General features: G+C 42.2%; 1 protein-coding gene across 13 annotated transcripts in view; it reads left to right on the forward strand.

Moving 5' to 3' along the window:
- The window catches only part of YAP1 (Yes1 associated transcriptional regulator), a 109255-nt gene extending 90213 nt beyond the window's left edge, over positions 1-19042 (forward strand). For 9 of the 13 annotated variants that reach the window (XM_070749688.1, XM_070749684.1, XM_070749682.1 and 6 more), the window contains 3 exons: positions 5778-5905; positions 9532-9644; positions 14094-19042. In XM_070749688.1, coding sequence (XP_070605789.1) covers positions 5778-5905; positions 9532-9644; positions 14094-14332 — 480 coding nt within the window. In that variant the 3' untranslated portion in view covers positions 14333-19042. The remainder of the gene's footprint in view (positions 1-5777; positions 5906-9531; positions 9645-14093) is intronic. The other 4 variants (XR_011558935.1, XR_011558937.1, XR_011558936.1 and 1 more) reach the window with 1 other exon arrangement.
- Positions 19043-19367: the final 325 nt, after the last annotated feature.

Consider the following 19367-nt stretch of genomic DNA (forward strand, 5'->3'; position numbering starts at 1 on the left):
ATTATGTACAAAACAAATCTTATTTTTTTAATGCCAATTAGAATGTTGACTGTGTTTGTTTATTTTTTAAGTAATGAGGAAATAATAATTACTAGGCAGATTTTTTGCAGATTTCGTATTCAGATATTAACTGAAACCTGAATCCTTTTGGTTTCTTTTTGAATCCTTTTGATTTATGAATTAAAATATTAAGTTTCAAAGCCTCGCATACTATATCTTAATTCCATGATTAAGAAATCATATTACAGTGCTTTTTTATTCAACTGCCTTTAAAACAGAACGGTCCGAATGTTCTTTTTCTATCCAGTGTTATCTTTTATTCTGAAAACATTAATTTCATGGGGATCTTGTTGAACATAGTTGACAGTTATGGATTACTTTTTCCTTCTTTGTATTGTGTAAGTTAAAAAGCATGGTAATGTTTATTGAGAATGAAGGTGAGTAATATTTGAGGAGTCAATGAAAAAGGATGGTGTCTCACCTTCCCCATTAAACTTGTTGGTGCATGTCCCCATTGCTAAAGCAGCTGACACCACCGGGTAACTTCCTATGTTTCTGGTGGCAGAATTTTGGCACATTTTCAAGGCCCTTCCCTATTGTTTAAACTAGCCTTTCCCATCTCTTAAACCAGCAAAGCAGATCCTTTTTTTTAATTTCATAAGAACTTGAAATAAGAACTTGGAATGTCATTACCATTCACATTGTCTTTGACGTGCTCTTCTGTTAGGTCTTAGGTTTTTTTTCTCTGCAAGGTTGCTTCGATTTATTAATTTTTTTCTGCAGCTCCACCATTTAAATTGTTTCTCAAATTATTTGTCACTATACCACGATAAGTGTGTATGTACACAAAAAGGAATCCAAATGTTAAGAAAGTAAGGTAAATGGATAAGTAAAAACACTGTGAGTTCTGATGCTTCTGATCAAAGACTTACTTTATTTATTTATTTATTTATTTATTTATTTATTCGTTTGTCCAATACACAATACAGTGTTCCCTCGATTTCCGCGGGGGATGCGTTCCGAGACCGCCTGCGAAAGTCGAATTTCCGCGAAGTAGAGATGCGGAAGTAAATACACTATTTTTGGCTATGAAAAGTATCCCAAGCCTTCCCTTAACACTTTAAACCCCTAAATTACAATTTCCCATTCCCCTAGCAACCATGTAGATTATTACTCACCATGTTTATTTATTAAAGTTTATTTTAAAAAATGTTTTTTAAAGGCAGACGAAAGTTTGGCAATTACATATGACGTCATCGGGCAGGAAAAACCGTGGTATAGGGGGGGAAACCGCAAAGTATTTTTTAATTAATATGTTTGGAAAACCGTGGTATAGACATTCCGCGAAGTTTGAACCCGCGAAAATCGAGGGAACACTGTACATATGGAAGAGAATAGACATGAAGTAATATATATAAACATAATATGTAAAAATAGAGAACAAGATATATGAAAGGAAGAAAATATATATGAGATATGAGATAAAGGAAAGACAATTGGACAGGGGAAGAAAGGCACACTAGTGCACTTCTGTACGCCCCTTACTGACCTCTTAGGAACCTGGAGAGGTCAATCGTGGATAGTCTAAGGGAGAAATGTTGGTGGTTAGGGGTTGACACTATTGAGTCCGGTTCATCCTTCTGTTCTCCATAGTGGGTGGAGCTAACCTCCAAGAATGGGATGACAACGTCCCTTCAGCCAATGAGGACTGAGTCTGTCAAATTTGTCCTCCTGTCTTAATTCACCCTCTTTGACTCAGTCCTTGGCCTGAATAGCATGCATGATTTCCCACTACCATTCTTTTGAGGTATTTTTCCACCTCATCAATCATCGAGTTTCTGCCATCTCCCCAGCTGACTTGCTTCCATCAGAGTTTGCTGGGTCAAACACAGCGAGGGCTTCGGTTCTTCCCACTTGCCGAGCCTCGAAATGAAGGCCATTACCAAATGGGGGGGGGGGGGGGGAGAGATTCCCTTCCGATTTCAGTCTTAGGAGCTTGCTCTGCTCTGTGGCTCAGTGTGAGGCGTAGTGGCCTGGCCTAGACAGTATTTTGAATGCTCGCTGTCACTGATCAGGCTCAACTGTCACTAAAGCTGTTACACTTGTGTAACCAATGGCCAGGGGAGTCTTGTGCTCCATTACCGCCTGGCAAGGGCAGGAATAGGCAAAGTTGGCTCTTCTATGACTTGTGGACTTCAACTCCCAGAATTCTTGAACCAATCATGCTAGCTCAGGAATTCTGGGAGTTGAAGGTGGTACCTCCGGAACCCCCTTCTACCGCACGAATCCCAGCGGCCGATAAGGTCCCACAGAGTTGGCCTTTTCCGGGTCCCATCAACCAAACAATGTCGTTTGGCGGGCCCCAGGGGAAGAGCCTTCTCTGTGGCGGCCCCGGCCCTATGGAATCAACTCCCCCCAGAGATTAGAACAGCCCCCACCCTCCTTGTCTTTCGCAAATTACTTAAGACCCACCTATATCGCCAGGCATGGGGAACTAAGACATCCTCCCCCAGGCTTTTATATTTTATGTTTGGTATGTATGTGCTGTATGGTTTTAACTGCTGGGGTTTTATATATGTTTTTTAATATTGGATTTGTTTTACTGCTATATTGTTTTATTATTGTTGTGAGCCGCCCCGAGTCTTCGGAGAGGGGCGGCATACAAGTCCAATAAATTATTAATTATTATTATTAAGTCCATATGTCTTAAAAGAGCCAACTTTGTCTACCTCTGAGTTAGGGGGTGACGGCACGGACTTGAACTATTGCAGCAGAAGCTATTGTGCTTGAGTGGCTGGTTGTCATCTACCCTTCGGCATAGGGGTTTTGGCCCCACAGGCCAATGTTTGCTGCCAGTATTTCAGCTGAATATCTTGCTGCTAGACTCATCTCAATTATCGCCCTCGCAAGAGGAGTTACACTTCTGGATTAAACCTGTCAGTCTTGTGCTCTTTCTGTAATGGGCGTGATCAAGCAAAAAAGCGGCAGCTCACATTGTGAGACAGTGGCCATATGGACTACACCGGTGGCCATTTTACACCAGCCTAGACAGGACAGTTGTAGCAGTGGCCATTTTGAGCGAGGAGGCGGCCATGTTAGGCCCATCTAGGCTAATTAAGTATAGCGGTGGCCATTTTGTGAAGGACAATGGCTATTTCAAAGTAGTCTAAGTCATTTTTGGTTATTATTTGTTACTTTTAACCTGTGGCCTAGAAATGGCAGAGGCCGGCAAGAGCCAGCATAAGCTGCCAATGGCCTCAGTCCAAGAGGACTCTCTTGACATGGCTGGATTGTCCTCTTATAGGGAGGGGACCCACCAACAGCATTCATATGCTTCCATCGACCCTGCCAAGGTCTCAAGGGCCACTCTGAGGGATGAAAGTCACAGGGCTAAGGCGCTGGAGAAGATTTGTACCAAGTCCAGCCACAACAGCCTGCTACCTTGTCATGCTCTCCAGGTGGCCATTCATCAGCAGCCAGGCGTGACTAGGACATTAGCCAAGCTGAGGTGACCTCTCTACACCCCTTGAAAAAGCTATGTCTTAGGACAATCCAGATCTAACCATTGTGGACAATGATATCTAGGAGGTTTCTCCCCATTGCGAGAGGGGAGGGGCATTCCCCTGTTGATCTCTCTTTGCCAACATCCTCAGATTATTGCAGCATGGGCTAAACAAGGGATTTTTGTCCAACATGCTTTGCTGAGAAGTGGTGGCGTTCTCTTCCGTTTTGTCTTGAGGTTCGCTGGATTCCTTATCTCAACATTCCCTGTTGTGAAGATTCTTGAAAGGGGAGGTGAATTTGTGCCCCACATCATTCATCAACACCCGACTTGGGAGCTTTCAAAGGTCCCCCTTTCACTGAGAGGAGCCCCTGAGGACCACTTCATTTTGCCACCTTACCTGTAAGGTGGTGTTTCTAGGGGTGATTACCTCTGCTCAGAGAATCTCTGAGCTTGCTGCATTGTCAATTGGTGGGATCTCTGTACATTTCATTCTGTTTGAGTGATCCTCCAACTGAACCCCAAGTTTATCCCCAAAATAAATTCTTATTTTCACAGGAAATTGTCCTACCCAATTTTTGCCCCAATCCTTTGCACTCATTAGAGAGAGAGTGGCACAAGCTTGATGTTACTTCAAGTGCACTTCTACCTTGTGCAGAACCGAGATGCTTTTTGTCTCTTTTCAACCCACTTCCTTGGGAGAAAAGGTGTCTTCCTCCACCGTGGGGCGCTAGCTGCATAGGGCAATAGTGAAGGCATATGACCTGCAGTCTTTGCCATGACCAACCAGGATGACAGCGCACTCAACCCATAGTGCTGCAACAACGGTGGCGTGATCCACTCATGCATCCATTGAAGAGGTCTGCCGAGCAGCCACTTGGGGCTTCACCAATTCCCTTTATCTGCCAATACAAAATTAACATTTTTGCGTCGGCTGAGGTGGTGTTTGGTCGCAGAGTTCTCCAACGTGGGGACTGAGGAAGCCAGCCAGCCCTCCCAACGGACAGATTGCTTTGGTATGTCCCATTCTTGGAGATTAGCTCCACCCACTGTGGAGAAGGGCGTTGATCTTACACGATATGCCTCTTTTCGTAGGGTGGAGCTAACCTTCAATCCCACCCAGAATTAATCTGATCTGGACTTTGGTCATCAAATTGTTACCTTCTTTGTTTTGACTTCGGGAGCTACACTCCGAGTCTGTCCATCATCCTTTGCCAAAGAGGGGGAATTAAAGATATACAATTTGACAAGACTCAGTCCTCATTGGCTGAAGGGATGGTGTCATCCCATTCTTGGAGGTTAGCTCCAACCTACAAGAAGAGGCATATCAGGTAAGACCAACGCCCCTTTTCACATCTGCCAACCAGATGCCTCTTGAGAAGTTTAGGAGATGAGTACATTAGTACTTTCCCACTTACTATATTTTTCACACTATAAAGATACACCTGACCATAAGACGCACCTGTGTTTAGAGAAGAGAAATAAGTAAAAAATATATTGGGTGGAGCAGATAGGTGTCCTCTCACATGCCAGCTCTGCCTATTGACTCCTGCACTCCGGAAAAGAGATAAAGGAGGCGGGGTGCACCACTGTAAAAGGACCCTGTCACCAAGGACCAGCTGCTATTCACCAAAGGACCAGCGCTGTTTCTATTCATTTTGATTGGGGGCGGGATGCATCTTATAGAGTGAAAAATAAGGTAATTTCTCCAACAGCTGATATTCAGGGGCATAGTTGGGTGCTTGTGTTAGGGGTAGCCTATAAAATGCCATGAGTAGCATAGCAACTACTCATAGCTGGTAAGAGACTTGTCTTAACTTTTGAAATCTCGTATATTAGCAGTAAAGAAATAGTGTCATAGATATCAAGAAACAATTTCCTAGAAAACTCTTCCTAAGAGCAGATGTTCCTCACACCTAATTTCTCTGAAGCCTTCTGCCTTATCTCACTAATCTTCCTTAATTACCCCTTTTGTCCTGTCCCCCTTTGATCGTATCTGTCCGGAGTGATGTAAACTTTGTTTATTGTGAGATGTTTATTTAGCCCTTTCGTTTCCTTGTAGTAATTGCCAGGAATGCAGATTAGGCAAGTTTAGTGCCCTCCTGTCCTGGGTTATATAGAGCATTTTTATACTAGAGGTCCAGATATATATAATTATAATACAATCCTATTCTAACATATTTTATGCTATACTGCAACAGTCTTCCTCCAATGTTGTAACTGAGCATTGAACTTTGAATGTGAGTTATGAATACCATCATTTCTTAATTGGCAGGAATTGGCTCTCCGTAGTCAGCTACCCAGTATGGAACAAGATGGCACCCAGAATCGAGTATCCTCTCCCGGAATGTCTCAAGAACTCAGAACAATGACCACAAATAGCTCAGATCCCTTTCTTAACAGGTTGGTGTCAGTAGCTACCAGTGGTTTCATTTCACCTAAACGAATGATTTTTCAAATTTCTGTTTGGTTTCTATAATCCTGTTTGGGACTTCGGTCTGTTCCAAGAACTGCAGCTGTAAAAGGGTATTTTCTTACAGGGCAAATCTAGTTTACTCTCGCATTTCTTCCCCCCAAAAACCCTGAAGATTAAGATCTGTAGAAGTCAACTGTTCAGACTTGTAGGAAAGATTTGTCTTCAGAGTTCTAATGTGTGCTCCCAGGCACAAGTCAATTGGTGCACAGCAACTCAGGAAACCTTTTCAAAAGCTAACACTGAACTTGCTGCAGGGCTGTCTTAAAGGACTTTGCAGTATTCCTGGTTTAAATTTTATTCTTTAAATCACTGACACACAGGAAATGTTGATAAGATTTAGCATATCACATTACAAAGGCAAGCAGGCTATTTTTTTCTGGTGTTAATTTATGCAGCCTCCAGTTACTAGTAAACAGGTTTGTGAGTTTTAATCCTTCTAATTTTTGAATAGATAAGGTTAAAAATGGGACATCAATACACACAAAACAACTGAAAAATGCTAGCTATTGTTGGTTAATTGGATATTGTTTCATTCAAGGACTGGAGTCTTATTTTTCAAACATAAGTCAATCCACAGAAAAAAATTACTCCTTTTTAATGAATTTTGCTATTTCTCAAGGGCTTTCCTCCTTGCCCTACCATTATATACCGTAAATAGTATTTTCAGAATTTTCTTAATGGCAATCCTACAAAATTCTAAATTCAATTATGGGCACTACCTCTAAACTCTGGATATATCTGGAGCCCTTGTGTATGCTATATGTCTTTGTATATTATAGTTAAATGTCAACCATTGTGGAACAAGTACATTATTAAAATGCAGGTAGTCATTGACTTACAATCACAAATGAGCCAACATTTCTTTTGCTAAGAGATATTTGTTAAGTATATTTTGCCCCATTTTACAATCTTTCTTGCAGCTATTTAATAGAATAGAACAGAATAGAATAGAATAGAATTTTATTGGCCAAGTGTGATTGGACACACAAGGAATTTGTCTTGGTGCATATGCTCTCAGCGTACATAAAAGAAAAAGATAGCGATAGGAATGGCACTTAGACTTATATACCACTTCACAGTGCTTTACAGTCCTCTCTAAGACCTTTACAGAATCAACATATTGCCCCCCAACAATCTGGGTCCTAATTTTACCCATCTTGGAAGGATGGAAGGCTGAGTCAACCATGAGCCGGTGGTGAGATTTGAACTGCCAAATTTCAGGCAGCAGCAGAAGCTTAGTGTACTGTATTCTAAACACTGCACCACCGCAGCTCAACTTCCTTGTCAAGTAAATATGGCTTCCCCATACACCTTGTTTGTCTGAAGGTCACAGAAAGGGGTGACATGATCCCAGGACACTGCAACTGTCATACACATGAACCAGTTGTTAAGCATTTGAATTTTGATCAAGTGACCATGGGCATCCTGCAATATTAGTTGCAAGTATGGAACAAAGTCATAAGTCATTTTTTTCAGTGTCATTGTAACTTTGAACCGTCACTAAACGAACTGCTATAAATCAAGGACTATCTTCACACTTTCGCAGTGGGGCAGTCAATAGCATAATCATGTGTAAACTAAATTGCAGTTTTGTTTGTTTATGCAATTTTGATACTGCTTCACTCAAGTGACTCAAACCAGTTTACAGACAGCAAATACATATTAGAAACATATTTATTTATTCATTTATTTATTTATTCATTCATTCATTCATTCATTTATTTATTTATTTATTGCATTTGTATGCCGCCCCTCTCCATGGACTCGGGGCGGCTAACAACAGTGACAAAAAACAGAATGTAAAAACTCCAATACTACAACAGCTAAAAACCCTTTTTATAAAAACCAATCATACATACAAACATACCATGCATAAATTGTAGAAGCCTATGGGGAAAGATTATCTTAATTCCCCCATGTCTGACGGCAGAGGTGGGTTTTCAGGAGCTTACGAAAGGCAAGGAGGGTGGGGGCAATTCTAATCTCTTGGGGGAGTTGGTTCCAGAGGGCCGGGGCCGCCACAGAGAAGGCTCTTCCCCTGGGCCCCGCCAACCGACATTGTTTAGTTGATGGGACCCGGAGAAGGCCCACTCTGTGGGACCTAACTGGTGGCTGGGCTTCGTGCGGCAGAAGGCGGTCCCTGAGATAATCTGGCCTGGTGCCATGAAGGGCTTTTTAGGTCATAACCAACACTTTGAATTCTGACCGGAAACTGATCGGCAACCAATGCAGACTGCAGAGTGTTGGTGTGACATGGGCATATTTAGGGAAGCCTATGATTGCTCTCGCAGCTGCATTCTGCACGATCTGGAGTTTCTGAACACTTTTCAAAGGTAGCCCCATGTAGAGAGTGTTACAGTAGTCGAGCCTCGAGGTGATGAGGGCAAGAGTGACTGTGAGCAGTGAGTCCCGGTCCAGATAGGGCCGCAACTGGCGCACCAGGCGAACCTGGGCAAACGCCCCCCTCGCCACAGCTGAAAGATGTTTCTCTAATGTGAGCTGTGGATCGAGGAGGATGCCCAAGTTGCAGACCCTCTCTGAGGGGGTCAATGACTCCCCCCCCAGGGTAATGGATGGACAGATGGAATATTTATTTTAGAATTCTCAAGAACACATAAGCAAATTAGAAGGCTTTGCCAACTTTTTTTTTTAAAAAAATATGCTGCCCTAGCAGAGCTCTGTCATTACTAACTCCGGTGAATTTATTAATTTTTTTCTAATTGAGGGTCACACAGACTTATCATTTTAGAACATTGCAGCATCATAACATTTGGGAAGTTAATGTGGTAGCAGCAAAGATTAGTCAAGGTTGCGGCCGGAATTTATTGCTCTGGGAATGGATGCCACATGCTGCACTGTAGGCTGCATTGTGAGACTTGAGACCTGCTGAACTGTAGGTTTAAAGACTTCTCCTACACACACTTGTTTCAATATTGGTTATGACCTATAAAGCCCTTCATGGCACCGGACCAGAATATCTTCGGGACCGCCTTCTGACACACAAATCCCAGCGACCGGTTAGGTCCCACAGAGTCGGCCTTCTTCGGGTCCCATCGACTAAACAATGTCGTCTGGCGGGACCAAGGGGAAGAGCCTTCTCTGTGGCGGCCCCGACCCTCTGGAACCAGCTCCCCCCTGAGATTAGGATTGCCCCCACCCTCCTTGCCTTTCGTAAACTCCTTAAAACCCACCTCTGCCGTCAGGCATGGAGGAACTGAAACATCTCCCCCTTGCCCATGTTGTTTTGGTGTTTGATTGATAGTGTGCTTGTTTTTAATATATATTGGGATTGTTTTATGAATTTCTTAACTTAAAATTGATGGGTATTGGATTTGTCACTATGTACTGTTTTTTGCCATTGTTGTGAGCCGCCCCGAGTCTGCGGAGAGGGGCGGCATATAAATCCAATAAATCTAATCTAATCTAATCTAATATGTGATTTTACGAGGAGAACATCATTCAACCCTGGCTGTGAAAAACGAACCCTTTTGATGATAAATGCTGGCTGTTCTTTCCATCAGTAACTTAAATTAACATAGCATTTCCCTTACAGTGGAACATATCACTCCAGAGATGAGAGTACAGACAGTGGCCTCAGCATGAGCAGTTACAGTGTTCCTAGAACTCCAGATGACTTCCTTAATAGCGTTGATGAAATGGATACAGGTGAGGGGCATTGCCTTCAGGTTTCTGTCTGACTGATGCTTTTTGTACCTTGTTTAACTAGCAGGAAGATGGAGAGGGGTTGGTTGCAGTAGAATAAATATTAGTGAGACAGTTGAAATTGTCAGGAGACAGAAAGGTACACACATAAGAGAACAAGCTATGAGTGTCGCCCAGAAAGTAATGCACCACATTTTTTTCTTCAACAATTATTTATTGAACACAATGAAACATACACACAAGAAAGAATGGTGTTTCTTCCACACTCCCTATTTTTCCACATAATCTCCGCCCCGTTCTATGGCCTTCCTCCAGCTAGACACAAGGGTATCTATGCCCTATCGGTACCACTCCTTGTTCTAACGGCCTCACCCTCTGTTCGTCTGTTCTGTTCTTCTAATAGCCTCACTCTCTGTGCCCAGCGACTAACCGTACTTCTGTCGACTGCAGATTCTCCATAAACTCTACACAAATGTTTGTGAATGTTCCCAACAGTTATTTCCTCCGCAATGAGAAATTCAATGACGACACACTGCTTGTAACGTACATCACTTACAGATGCCATTTCAAAACACTGCTGCAGCTACGCTATCTGTCAGAAGAAACACAAAATTTACACACGCACTCCTGACAATTCAAATACAGTGGTACCTCAAGATACGAACCTAATTAGTTCCAGGGGGAGGTTCGTAAGACGAAAGGTTCGTAAGACGAAACATTGTTTCCCATAGGAAACAATGTAAAGTCAATTAATCCGTGCAACAAGAAAAAAAACCCGCAAAAAGCAAACTGGGAAGAGGAGAGGTGAAAAACCCTCCATGAAAGGTTGATCTCCCAGTTTGATCTCCATGTGTCCTCAACCTTTCACGGAGGGTTTTTCACCTCTCCTCTTCCCAGTTTGATCCCCATGTGTCCTCAACCTTTCACGGAGGGTTTTTCACCTCTCCTCTTCCCAGTTTGATCTCCATGTGTCCTCAACCTTTCACGGAGGGTTTTTCACCTCTCCTCTTCCCAGTTTGATCTCCATGTGTCCTCAACCTTTCACGGAGGGTTTTTCACCTCTCCTCTTCCCAGTTTGATCTCCATGTGTCCTCAACCTTTCACGGAGGGTTTTTCACCTCTCCTCTTCCCAGTTTGATCTCCATGTGTCCTCAACCTTTCACGGAGGGTTTTTCACCTCTCCTCTTCCCAGTTTGATCTCCATGTGTCCTCAACCTTTCACGGAGGGTTTTTCACCTCTCCTCTTCCCAGTTTGATCTCCATGTGTCCTCAACCTTTCACGGAGGGTTTTTCACCTCTCCTCTTCCCAGTTTGATCTCCATGTGTCCTCAACCTTTCACGGAGGGTTTTTCACCTCTCCTCTTCCCAGTTTGATCTCCATGTGTCCCCAACCTTTCAGGGAGGGTTTTTCACCTCTCCTCTTCCCAGTTTGCTCTCCATGTGTCCCCAACCTTTCACGGAGGGTTTTTAACCTCTCCTCTTCCCAGTTTGATCTCCATGTGTCCCCAACCTTTCACGGAGGGTTTTTCACCTCTCCTCTTCCCAGTTTGATCTCCATGTGTCCCCAACCTTTCAGGGAGAGTTTTTCACCTCTCCTCTTCCCAGTTTGATCTCCATGTGTCCCCAACCTTTCACGGAGGGTTTTTCACCTCTCCTCTTCCCAGTTTGATCTCCATCTGTCCCCAACCTTTCACGGAGGGTTTTTCACCTCTCCTCTTCCCAGTTTGCTCTCCATGTGTCCCCAACCTTTCACGGAGGGTTTTTCACCTCTCCTCTTCCCAGTTTGCTCTCCATGTGTCCCCAACCTTTCACGGAGGGTTTTTCACCTCTCCTCTTCCCAGTTTGCTCTCCATGTGTCCCCAACCTTTCACGGAGGGTTTTTCACCTCTCCTCTTCCCAGTTTGATCTCCATGTGTCCCCAACCTTTCACGGAGGGTTTTTCACCTCTCCTCTTCCCAGTTTGATCTCCATGTGTCCCCAACCTTTCACGGAGGGTTTTTCACCTCTCCTCTTCCCAGTTTGATCTCCATGTGTCCCCAACCTTTCACGGAGGGTTTTTCACCTCTCCTCTTCCCAGTTTGATCTCCATGTGTCCCCAACCTTTCACGGAGGGTTTTTCACCTCTCCTCTTCCCAGTTTGATCTCCATGTGTCCCCAACCTTCCACGGAGGGTTTTTCACCTCTCCTCTTCCCAGTTTGATCTCCATGTGTCCTCATCCTTTCAAGGAGGTTCTTCTCTTCACCGTTTCTTCTCTATTTGTCCTCCAGCTTTCACGGAGAATGGGGAAGAGGAAAGCTAAGAAACCCTCCACGCCCTGAATGTCTCCTGGGTCAAGCGGGCGGCATCAGACCGCCTTTGTGTTTTCGGCTGGGGAGGAGGGAGTTAGGAAGGTCCTCCTGCTCCCCCGAGCCGAAAACCCAAAGGCGGAAGCCTCCCGGTTGTTGTGACAGCCGGGCTGCGGGGCTTCCCAGCAGCCTCCCGAACCCCGAAATTTTGCCAAACTTCCCGGTTCCGGAGAGCAAACTGCGTTCTGCGTTCGGAGACTGCTGGGGAGCCGCGCGGCTGTTTTAAAAGGTCACAGCCGGGCTGGGGGGCTTCCCAGAAACCTCCCGAACCCCGAACCCGGAAGTTTGGCTAAAGTTCAGGGTTCGGGTGGTTGCTGGGAAGCCCTCCAGCCCGGCTGTGACCTTTTAAAACAGCCGGGTGGCTTCCCAGCCGTCTCCTGAAGCTGAACGCCAAACCCGGAAGTTCGGGTTTGGCGTTCGTAACATGAAAAAACTTCGTAAGAAGAGGCAAATTTTTTCTGAACCCCGGGTTCGTATCTCGAGTTGTTCGTAAGACGAGAGGTTCGTATCTTGAGGTACCACTGTAATTATATCTGAAGTTTCGCATTCGTACCATTACTGTAGGCTCAGAAAAAAAATGTGGTTCATTGCTTTCTGGGCGACTCATATATGACCACAGCGTGCTGCACAAAACATATCATTTGTAAATGGGGAAAAATGCTTTGGATTTGTAGTGATTTTGACAACAATATTTGTTATGATGTCTTTAGTTTAAAATGGGCTGGATATTTTTGAGCTGCAAATCTGAAATATTTCCTAATTTACTGCTGTAGAAGTTCTGCAGCCTGGCTCCGTGGTTTCAGTTTTTAAAGTTTTGTATTTCCCTTCAGATTGATAAATGAACACCATTATGTATGAGTGTGATAGGATGAATGTGGGTGTTTAGTTTTTAACAACCTTGGGGTTTTAGCATTAGTTTTTATATTTGAATTTTTACATGTTGCATTTTGAATTTATTCCTGTTTTTGTAAGCCATCCTGAGTCGAGAGACATGGGCGGCATAGGAATCCAAACAAATAAATAAATAAATAAAATAAATTAAAAATTATTCTGATTGCAGTCATGCAGGTTATAAATTTATTTGTTTTAATCCTTTTATATTATTTATAAAATTATTTTAATTTTAATTTTTAGCCTTAATCTTGAAAAGACTCCCAGAGTGTCCTGCAAGAGCAATCGTTAGACAATTCCTTTTTTGCAATCTAAACAACAATATGCTAAAAGAAGGGGGGATGACAAGTAGGGGTTTTAAATTGATAACCTTCCTTTTATGGACCTTTTATTGTGGGCTTCTGGAAGTTTCAGAAGAGAAACCTGGCTTTGATTTTTCTCTTTCTTGAGCGACAGTTGTTGCAAGTTATCTCGGAATGGATTGGCAGTTGTTCTTGCTATCAGTTGATGCCTTCCTTTCTTCAAAGGCACTGTTGCAGTAGGGGGTCTTCATGATTTATGATGTTGTGATGCTGCTGCATAGGTTGGGGATAGCTTCAAATGAGCAATATTTAGAGTCTTCTCTGTGGCAGCCCCGACCCTCTGGAACCAGCTCCCCCCAGAGATCAGAACTGTCCCCACCCTCCTTGCCTTTCGTAAAGTTCTTAAGACCCATCTCTGCTGTCAGGCATGGGGGAACTGAGACATCTCCCTCAGGCCTATACAGTGTTCCCTCTAATTTTCTGGGGGGGGGGGGGGGCGGAAAAGTATAGTGTCTGAGCGGCAGTCCCTTCGGGACTGGGCGGCACTCTCTCCCTCTCACTCTTTCCCTCTCGGCTTCTGGGCAGGTTTGAAAAACTCTGAGTTGATGATGATTTTTAAGTGAGCCATTGCTCACTGCTCATCTTAGAGGGAAATGTGGGCCTATACAGTTTATACGTGGTATGTTTGTGTGTATGCTTGCTTTTAATAATGGGTTTTTTAGTGTTTTTAAATTATTAGATTTGCTCTTACATTGTTTTTGTTATTGTTGTGAGCCGCCCCGAGTCTACAGAGAGGGGCAGCATACAAATCTAATAAATAATAATAATAATAATAATAATAATAATAATAATAATAATAGTCATTTAAATATATGTGCTTAATGCCCTGTTTTGCATTCATTGCGTATCGTAGGTGACACTATCAACCAAAGCTCCATCCCCTCCCATCAGAACCGCTTTCCAGACTACCTTGAAGCCATTCCGGGGACTAATGTGGACCTTGGAACACTGGAAAGCGATGCGATGAATATAGAAGGAGAGGAACTGATGCCAAGCCTACAAGAAGCTTTGAGCTCCGATATCCTTAATGACATGGAATCTGTGCTGGCAGCCACCAAGCTAGATAAAGAAAGCTTTCTTACCTGGTTATAGGGGCCTCAGGGAGATGGAATTTGAAGTCTTTGAAGGATCTAAGGAGATAAGACATGTACCTTTGTTGAGAACAGTATCATAAAGGCATCTTGGCTTATGATCAGAGAGGAAAACATTTTACTGAACAAAATACTTCAGATTTTGTTGATCCAATGTTTGGTTCTCTCTCTTCTTCTTACTTTTTTTTTGTCCAATCGCTGCTGTTATATCGCTGACCTCTTTCACATTGACTCTGAAGAATTCTATTATTGTTGTTGTTGTTTTTTCTGTTGCAACTACTGTTCAGCATGGTGGTAATGGACAGGGAGAGGATGGGAAAGTTGGGAAAGAAAGAGAGAGAGAAAGAGACCAGCTATATTTCTGGATGATGTCTACCATTCCTTTTGCCCTGCTTTCTGTTGCTTGTCCTTTTCTTTAACTAAGGATGTTGTGGAGCTTCAGCTTTTGTGTGTTGGCAAAAAAAACCCAACAACCCTTAACTGGCCCACCAAGCCAAAAACGACGTACTGTATCCGATGGGGGACGGGGTATGTGTGTCCATATTAATTTGGAAAGAAAGCATAAAATGTTTTATTGTTGGGCACAAATCATCAGACATTTTAGTGTTGGGTACAGTTCTTCATGCTGCTTGATCTATATTGAACAAAATTGACACATGCCAAGGATGGCTGTTGGATTGTGCCCATTGGCAGCTTGTTAATTCCCTCCGTTAGTTTGCTCACATTTTACAGCATCATAAAAAAGCCCTTTTATACGAAAACATGGGTCGTGCTTGTTGTCTCTTTAGCTTTTGTTTTCCAAATTTTAGATCTATTTTTAATCATAGCAGTAGATTAGGAAAGGAACTTTTTCTGGTTCTGTTGTATGTATTTGTTGTTTTTTGTTTTAATATTTTTAAATAGTGAAATCTAAATTTCCTGACTTCACCTACTCTTATTTAAGTCTGAATGAATTTTTTTTTATATTAAGCTAGTATAGCCAGTTAATATCAGTAGTTCTGTGTTTTACTTACAGCTTTTAAAAAGATAACTTTGAATGTATTCATTAGATTAAGGAGCCATTGGCTTAAGTTTTATCCCTGTATCCAGAATTTAAAGAAACTTCCTCTTCTTACAGAATTCTTTACCTAAATGTACTTATTTTGACATTAGTCTCCCATATTCTGGAAGGAGTTTTTAAAGTATTTAACATTTAAAATAAATTTAAGAATGGCCAACTGTCTGGCTTTTACCCTGAGCTTTGAACACAGTAAACCTTATACTGAGTTTTTAATCAAAGGACAGTTATTGTTATCATTGGGGACAGCTTTTTAATTTTGATGAAATTGTTGGCTTGAGAATCAAGTGTCCCCAATGAAAAGAAAATGATGTTTTCCTGTACATAGTTTCTTCATAATACTGTCTGCACTGTCAGGTGAGTTTACAATATTAGCAATGGGAACACTAAAGTTAAACTGTATCAAAAGCGTACCGAAAAATAAGTCCATTGTATAGTTAGAAGCAGTGTTGAAATCCATGTTTTTTAAAACTATCGGTTCTGTGGGCGTGGCAGGGTGTGGCTTGGTGGGCGTGGCAGGGGAAGGATACTGCAAAATCCCCATCCCACTCTGGGGCCAGGCAGAGGTGGTATTTGCCGGTTCTCCAAACTATTCAAAATTCCTGCTACCGGTTCTCTCGAACCAGTTAGAACCTGCTGGGTTTCACCCCTGCTTAGAAGACTGTAAAGATATGTGATAGATGGCAACATGAGCATGTAGTTGGCCATGTATTTTAGTTGTAGTGATTAGCACTGAAGTCAAAGAATGAGTGTATATCTATAACTTTTACTTTTAGCAGGAATGGATTATTCTCAAAGTTGTTTGTATGAATCATGGTATTCTGAAGAGTATTTTAAATGAACAAAATGCCCCATGTTGAAATATAAGCTATGATGCCTTTTTTCTTTTTCCTTTAAAAGCATTGGCACCAATAAGTGCCTTGTAGGTCTGTCAACATTCCCATTAATTTGTTGCCTTTATTGCAAGAGTTTATAATATTAACCATCAAGAAAACTTTAAACCTGAAATTCAGGGTATAATTTTCAGACTCGGACAGGGGTGTCAAACTCAAGGTTCAAGGGCCAAATCCGGCCCGTGGGATGCTTATATCTGGGCTACAGGACCGCCCTGGACTCACTTGCTATGCCGCTGCCAGCAAAAACGGACCTTGGGGGGGAAGCCCCCCCTTTTTTTTGGCATAGCGCTTGAGCCGCTTCTGACATGAGTGACATTGAGTTAGCCACATCCACCCTGCCCCCCCCCCTCCAAGATCAAACGCGACCCTGATGCAGCCCTCAATGTAACTTAAGTTTGACACCCCTGGACTAGGACATGCTTTAAAAAAAAATTGGGCGGAATCCGATTCTTTGCCCAAGTTGGTAAAAGTTATTTCCGTTCGATGTCTCGTGAAAGCAGGAAATGTCCTCTCCCGCGGACACCATCTATTCACCCTCCAATTCTGCTCTAAAGGGATTGGCTCTTTGGGGAAAGATTTTGTGGGTACGTGGAAGAGAGGTCAAGAAGCATAATGCTGGGTTTTAGCCATGTGCCCCTTTTTAGTTGACACGAGGATGAAGTTAAACAGTTGCAGCCTCCAGTTTTGTGTATGCCGATAAGCCACAGCTTAACGAATTATTTTTCTTCTGCAATGCCATATCAACATGGGAATGGGGACTTGGAGCAGATTCTCGATGCTATTAAGAGGATTCCTCTGGTTCTTTGGGTTTTTTTTAACCTCCCCACCCTTTCCAATAAATACTTGAAAGCCAACTGAAATTAATTTTGATTCTATTAGTGTTCCAAACAGCAGAAAGGGTGAGAAATTCTCAAGTCTTGCATTTGGTTTTTTTTTACATAAATGGGAGGACCATCTGCCCCTGTTTGAACATCAAATAGGAACTTCTGATTTCCTCCACCCTGTAATCGTTCTTGGTTGCTTTACTTGGTTATAGCTTTAAAGTTGGAACATTCCCCCCCCCTGATTTTTGTTTCTCGTACACTACACTACACAGCTCAAACTATATTTGAGTAGCACTGCTAGAGAAGTACAGTGGTACCTCATCATACGAACTTAATTGGTTCCAGGAGGAGGTTTGTAAGGTGAAAAGTTCGTAAGATGAAACAATGTTTCCCATAGGAATCAATGGAAAAGCAAATAATGCGTGCAAATCCTTCAGGAAAATCCCAAACTTTAGAAGGGAGGCGAACAGAGGGCAGGGAGGAGCAGCTCAAGGGGGCGGGTGGAAGAAGCAAGGCTAGGCTAAAGGGTGAGTGGGAAGAAAGGCAAGGGAGGCGCCCCTCCCTTTTCTTTTTTCAAAAGACACCGTTTCAGTGCCTTTGCAAGCATGCAAAATCTTTACTCCTCCAAGCTGCCCCTCCCTTTTCTTTCTTAAAAAGACACCGTTTCAGTGCCTTTGCAAGCATGCAAAATCTTTACTCCTCCAAGCTGCCCCTCCCTTTTCTTTCTTAAAAAGACACCGTTTCAGTGCCCTTGCAATCATGCAAAATCTTTACTCCTCCAAGCTGCCCCTCCCTTTTCTTTCTTAAAAAGACACCGTTTCAGTGCCTTTGCAAGCATGCAAAATCTTTACTCCTCCAAGCTGCCCCTCCCTTTTCTTTCTTAAAAAGACACCGTTTCAGTGCCTTTGCAAGCATGCAAAATCTTTACTCCTCCAAGCTGCCCCTCCCTTTTCTTTCTTCAAAAAAGGGGGGGAAAAGAAACCCCTTCATCCCAGCAGCAGCTGCTTGGGTTCGTAAGGTGAAAATAGTTCGGAAGAAGAGGCAAAAAAATCTTAAACACCGGGTTCGTATCTTGAAAAGTTCGTTAGAAGAGGCGTTCGTAAGATGAGGTACCACTGTAGTTAGCTAAAGCTCTCCTCTCAACACTAAGCCTTCTGTAAAGTACTTAACCCAAGTTACTCTTTAAGCCTGTTAGGTGGGAAATGTGCCTTAGCAATCGCTCTGTACTGTTGGCAGAAGAAAAACAAACTCAGATGCTATTACATGTTTTTTTAATTCAAGTCTATTATTTGACAAAGTGGCTTACTCTTTTTAAGGTATTGAAATGCGAAAGAAAAAAAAAGTGTTATAGGTAGTATTTTGTGTTGACTGGTGTATATATTTAAACAGATTTACTGTCCTAACTTTATGGCTTCTAGATATTTTTTTAAGTACAGTGTGTTCAAAAAGTGATGAAATCTTATGAATTCTTGTGTATGTTTGGCAACATGCTTTGAAAAAATATATACCTTTTCGATAAATCATGTAGGTTCACAGTTGTACCAATCAGTGTTGGAGCTCAAGCAATGCAAGGTTAAGAGCAATTAATGGTACCTGATCTTTTTGCACGTATGGAAAATCCATATTAAAATGACTTTCACTTGCAATCATGAGGGGGCGACTTTTTATACATGAGATGGGTTTGTACGTTTGTCTAAAGTGACACTTTTTCCTTTGGGTGAAAAACTTCTATATTTTAAAACGTTTTCTATTAGAGAATTCTGAAACACAAGTCTCAAATATATATAGTTATAAATGTTATATTTTCTTTAGGTATAAGAGCATGCCTATGTTAGTTACCGTAGTAAATTCTGTTACATTATTTTCTTTTATGTAATACATTTTTCACTGCTTTTTTTTGTTTTTCATGATATAAATATATACTTTGCGCTTAACAATGTGTTTGTTTTATTTTAAAAAATATTCATATTTTTAACATTAAACACATCCTAACGCTAATAAAACCCTAATATGAGCGAATGTGCACCCATAAACTGGCAGGTAATGTAAAATAATGACTGGGGGGTGTTTGATTTTAATTTATAATCATATTTGAAGACAACAATTGGTGTATATTCTCAAGAAATCCAAGTACTTTAAGAAATGTAAGCTTAGCTGGCAAGGTTAAACAAAGCTATCAAAACAAAGCTTGCCCATTCAAAATAAAATTGTTTTGCAAAGTACGCTAGCATGAGCAAAATACTCTCAATGGAGGCATTC

The sequence above is a fragment of the Erythrolamprus reginae genome, chromosome 4 (assembly GCF_031021105.1).
Source record: "Erythrolamprus reginae isolate rEryReg1 chromosome 4, rEryReg1.hap1, whole genome shotgun sequence".
Classification (NCBI taxonomy): domain Eukaryota; kingdom Metazoa; phylum Chordata; class Lepidosauria; order Squamata; family Dipsadidae; genus Erythrolamprus; species Erythrolamprus reginae.